Below are 5,767 nucleotides of genomic sequence, written 5' to 3'. Positions count from 1 at the left end.
AACAAGTTTTAAGTTATAGTTTCTGAAACTTTCCATTTCAGCGGCCGCAGCTTCTAAAACTTACAATTGCGTCGGTCACTCGTACCAAGTTTTAGAGTTGAAACTTACAACTTAGGGTTTTGTCGGTTGCAGGTTCTAAAACTTACGATTTTGTCGGTAGATTATACCAAGTTTTAGAAGTTAAAATTTTACCAAATTTTTAAAAACTCGTTAAGAAGATATTCAAAATGGATCTCATTTGAAAGCCCTCATCACCAGAAACACAAATATGAAAACCAAACTTAATTTGGAATTTAGTTTAAAAGAGATGGAACATTAAAAGTCGAAAGCCAAAAAAAAAGGGGGCTGCGTGCCCCCTCACGGTGCAGAAAACCGGCGGATCCCTCGGTAGGCTACCTTGCATAGTTGGAAGTCACATACCGGAGGTCACATGGGGAATTTACTCACGTTCGTGCCTCCATGGTGGAGTAATACCCTACGTCCTGCTTGATGTGCGTATACCTCGTGCGAGAGATTACAGAGAGATGTATGATTCTACCGAGAGTTCTTCTACGGGAGAGTAGATGGGAATGAGAGCCCTTAGCCCCCCCCCCTTCTTGCAGAGGATAGGGTTTTACAAGGAGATATGCGATCTAGGTCTTCACCGCTATCATCTTGGGAACCAAGATGATCTAGGGACGTCTATCCCTTTCTCCGGGCTCCCTGATGTCATTGGATATACAGTGGGCCTTGTTGGCCTACTGGATGTCCTGCTGCCGAGTTCCTCGCTGGTGAGCCACCCCCAATATAAACGTCGTCACCCCCGCACATGTGTGATATGAGAAAAAAGGCATTCCAGGCATAGTGTTTCTAGGAGTAAATCTTGATTTGTTTTACCACCCCCTTCCCCCATCTTTTGTCAGTCGGCTTCGTCGGCTTCGTCGGCATCTAAAGGAGTGGGGAACCATCCCTTTGTAGTTTTCAGTTCTTGTAGGTCATTGTTTTGCCTAAATTTTTCGTTCTCCAATGAGGTGGCTACGATGATGATGCATTGTAATATGGTTCCTTCGGGCTCCTCCTAACTCGACGGTTTCCTTCTGACTCTAAGGAAGGGCCAGTGAGGGTAAATGTTGTCGGATCTGTTGGTTATCTTCGGATCTGGGTAGTTCGTGTGTCCATCAGAGGAAGCAGTTGACTGGATTTTCTACCATGACTTCGACCTTTTCTCTTTGTTTGTTTTGCGGCAAGGTCTGGATTCTCCGACCCTCTAGATTGAAAGCATCTGTTGCTTGTGGTGTTTCTCTGACCGATGTTCTTTAATTTGAGCGGTTACCAGATCTCATTGTACGTGGTGAGTGGCTATTGTGGTCTTGAAAGCCTTGTATGATGATATGGTTTGCATATATCTATTTCGCCTATTGCTTCTTCGGTGCAAATCAATGCTTCGGTAGTCAAATATAGTTTTCGGGGTAATTTTGCATTCTACATGTTGTATTATGTCAAGTTGCCATTCCATTGTACCGGCTATTGTTTTCCTTAGTAAATACTCCCTTCTTAAAGAAATATAAGAGTGTATAGATCACTATAAATGCTCTCAGAGGGTCTTTTTTATAAGAAAAATTACCTAACCAAATGAACTATATATTTAATGAACAAAACTGTCAAGTTTGCTAACGAACACGTCCAACATGACCAAGTGTTTAATGATTATATTTGACGCCTTAGCAGGTCAAGTGCAACCACCCCTTAAAACTACTTAACCGAAATTAACCTAACCTCCAAAATAATAAGGCTTCACGAACGACTGGACCACTGAGGCACTGAGATCGACCAACCGCGTGAAGCTGAAGCGCAGCGCACTATAAGTGGCCGTGGGTAGAGCTGCTGAGAAGCACAACAACCAGCGCAGCGAGCACCACAGACACCAAGAATCTTTCACACAGTCTCACGCACGCAGAGCCAGTCGCACATTTTCGGCGATGGAGGTGACCCCCAACCACACGCAGGCCGTGAGCGGGTGGGCGGCCATGGAGCCCTCCGGCGAGGTGGTGCCCTTCGCCTTCAAGCGCCGGGAGAACGGCGTGGACGACGTCACCATCAAGGTGCACTACTGCGGCATGTGCCACACCGACCTCCACTTCATCAACAACGACTGGGGCATCACCATGTACCCCCTCGTGCCCGGCCACGAGATCACCGGCGTTGTCACCCGCGTCGGCGCCAACGTCTCCGGCTTCCGCCCCGGCGACCGCGTCGGCGTCGGCTGCATCGCCGCCTCCTGCCTCGACTGCGACCACTGCCGCCGCTCCGAGGAGAACTACTGCGACAAGGTCGCGCTCACCTACAACGGCATCTTCTGGGACGGCAGCGTCACCTACGGCGGCTACTCCAGCATGCTCGTCGCGCACAAGCGCTTCCTCGTGCGCATCCCGGACGCCCTCCCGCTGGACGCCGCCGCGCCGCTGCTGTGCGCCGGGATCACCGTGTACAGCCCCATGAAGCAGCACGGGATGCTTCAGGCTGGCAGGAGGCTCGGCGTGGTCGGGCTGGGCGGGCTCGGCCACGTCGCCGTCAAGTTCGGCAAGGCGTTCGGGCTCAAGGTCACCGTCATCAGCACGTCGCCGGCCAAGGAGCGGGAGGCGAGGGAGAGCCTCAAGGCCGACGACTTCGTCCTCAGCACCGACGAGAAGCAGATGCAGGCCATGGCTCGGAGCCTGGACTACGTGATCGACACGGTGTCGGCGCAGCACTCGCTGGGGCCCATCCTGGAGCTGCTCAAGGTGAACGGGAAGCTGGTGCTGGTGGCGGCGCCGGACAAGCCCGTGGAGCTGCCGTCCTTCCCGCTCATCTTCGGGAAGAGGACGGTGAGCGGGAGCATGACAGGCGGCATGAAGGAGACGCAGGAGATGATGGACCTGTGCGGGGAGCACGGCATCACCGCTGACATCGAGCTCGTCTCCACCGATGGGATCAACGACGCGTTGGCCAGGCTCGCACGCAACGACGTCCGCTACCGCTTCGTCGTCGACGTTGCCGGGAGTGGCTCCAGGCTCTAGCTGTTTGTTTAAATTATTGGTGATTTGGACGCATGGTTCAACGTAGATTCTGGGCTTCTGTCAGAAAGAAAGCATGGGTACCTGTTTCATTTTCAGCTCAGTTCAGTTTCAGAGTATGACAAGAGTGATGGATTCCGTTGTATGTTACGAGGAATTCGATAATATTGTCGACGTCCAATTGGACAGGACGACGTTGTTAATTTGTCTGCAGCTAAATTGTCTATGTCAATACAATCCTGCTACCCCTCTGTCGATAAGTTTCAGTCGATACTATATTTGAAAAATCTTATATTGAGATCCGTGCAATTTAGTTTTTTGTTTTTTTTCCGCTTTGCTTTCTTATATATTATGTCACTTGACTGAGACTTGGTTAAGTCTCAATCGACCGAGACCTAGCCACATCCATGTCAATATCTCATTGAGTTGTCAACTCTTAGGAAAAATGATTAATATGCGACCCATGTAAGATAGTGTTTTTTAACACAACACAGAGGTAGACGCTCATACATATACACATACACTAACATCTATGAATGTGCACATGCACATTATTTTGAGATTAACGAAATCACCACACACAGATTCATAGTCGACGGAAACATCTCCCCTATCAAACGCACGTAAAGATAGCTGGCCAGTAACACATCCATCTAATACTAGTATCACTCGCCTCAATAGAGTACGGGACTTCCTTGATGACCGCGGTAATTGGAAGCTAAACTTGCTACAACAGTTCTTTTGCCAGGCTGATGTAGAGGCGATACAGAAGATCCGTACTTCTCCGCGCCAACAGGAGGATTTTGTGTCATGGCCATGGGACAGATCGGGTCAGTTGACGGTCAAGAGTGCCTACCATTTTGCAATGACGACACTGAGAGATCATCTTAGTTCGGGTGCGTCGAGCTCCGCCCCGACGGGTGACCGGCCGTTGTGGAAGCTTGTCTGGAGTGCGGATGCTCCCCCCAAGATGAGGCACTTTGCCTGGCAGGTCATTTCGGGATCACTTCCTACAAATGCTGAGAAGTATCGCAGACATATAGGAACATCCGCATATTGCAATCTTTGTCAGCGGGATGAGGAGACTTCATCCCATGCGCTGCTCGTGTGCCCTAATGCTGCCCTTCTCTGGATTCCATGCGGCTAATCTGGCCACTTCCTACTAGGGCTGATATCACATGCACGGGCTCGGAATGGTTGCTTCATCTTCTAGCTGAGTCGAATGAGCATATCAGGAGCAGGATCATCATGGTTCTTTGGCGTATCTGGTGCCTGCGGAATGAAATCACTCATGGTAAATCCATCCTCCTTTGGAAGCTTCTCGCTCGTTTTTGTCAAGCTACTATAATACCTTCCAACAAATCTCGCTGAGTGTCGAGGAGATTATGAAAGGGAAAGCCCCGATGATAGCAGATGCGCTTATACAGGTGCCCTCATCTGTGATACATGCACCTCACAAGCCATGGCCTTCTCCACAGGCGCATGAGGTGGCATTGTCAGTTGATGGTTCTTTTGATCCTACGGACGGGTCAGCGGGCTCTGGTATGATTCTTAGAGACAAGACTGGGGTTGTTATTTTTGCATCCTACCGCAAACTGTTCCACTGTAATGAAGCTCTCGAGGCAGAACTACAAGCTATGATGGAAGGGCTAAAGCTGGCGGTAGAGCATTCTGAAGCCACTATCCTACTTCAGTCCGATCGTGCGGTGGTTCTCAAGATGCTCGGGGATGTCTCCTTTGACAGATCGGCGTATGGGCATCTGGTGTCGGAGATCAAGAGGTATCTGAATGATAGGGTTGTTATTCCTGTTAAAATTCTTCGAGAATAGAATAGGGTTGCACATTGTTTAGCGAATTTTGGTAGATGTGGTGATAGCACAGCGTGTTGGTTGGACCATCCACCCCCATGCATTAGCAAGTTAGTCGCTGAAGATTGTAACTCTATCACTCTGAAATAAAATACCCTATGATTCTTCGCAAAAAAAAACTAGTATCACCACCAGCAATTTTGGTGAAGTATCCCACCCGCGTTAGAACATGTAACAATGCAAGGTGCGGTTGTGATAGCACGATAGTTATCATACTTCCACACATATGGTCAAGGAAACTACTCCCTCTGTTCCAGAATAAATGTCTTTAATTTAGTACATAGTTATACTAAATTAAAAAAACAAGACCAACCCGGGCTAATACTAGTATCACATCCATCTAATACTGGAACATGTAACAATACAAGGTGCGGTTGTGATAGCACGATAGTTATCATACTTCCACACATATGGTCATGAAAACTACTCCCCTCTGTTTCAGAATAAATGTCTTTAATTTAGTACATAGTTATACTAAATCAAAAAAAAACGAGACTAACCCAGGCTAATACTAGTATCACATCCATCTAATACTGAAACATGTAACAATGCAAGGTGCGGTTGTGATAGCACGATAGTTATCATACTTCCGCACATATGGTCATGAAAACTACTCCCTATGTTCCGGAATAAATGTCTTTAATTTAGTACATAGTTATACTAAATCAAAAAAAACGAGACCAACCCGAGCTAGACTAGCTTGTTGGCATTTTTTTATAGAAGAAAACTCCGTGAGCACCAAACGTTCAAGCCAAGACTTGAACCCTGGTGGGTTAGATGCGAACTCCCGCGCCTTACCAACTGAGCTACGCTCAATTGGCATGTTAAGACACTTATTTTGGAATGGAGGGTATACACTAAGTAACG

General features: G+C 48.0%; 1 protein-coding gene across 1 annotated transcript; it reads left to right on the top strand.

Moving 5' to 3' along the window:
* The first annotated feature begins 1,861 nt into the window (after nt 1–1,861).
* On the top strand, nt 1,862–3,245 carry LOC123051261 (probable cinnamyl alcohol dehydrogenase 6). The gene has a single exon (XM_044474095.1). The coding sequence runs from the start codon at nt 1,959–1,961 to the stop codon at nt 3,033–3,035; it is 1,077 nt and encodes a 358-aa protein (XP_044330030.1). The 5' UTR covers nt 1,862–1,958; the 3' UTR covers nt 3,036–3,245.
* The last annotated feature ends 2,522 nt before the right edge of the window (nt 3,246–5,767 follow it).

Source organism: Triticum aestivum, chromosome 2D (assembly GCF_018294505.1).
Source record: "Triticum aestivum cultivar Chinese Spring chromosome 2D, IWGSC CS RefSeq v2.1, whole genome shotgun sequence".
In the NCBI taxonomy this organism is placed as follows: domain Eukaryota; kingdom Viridiplantae; phylum Streptophyta; class Magnoliopsida; order Poales; family Poaceae; genus Triticum; species Triticum aestivum.
Note: the sequence above shows the minus strand (reverse complement) of the source record. Positions and strands in the feature narration are given on the sequence as shown.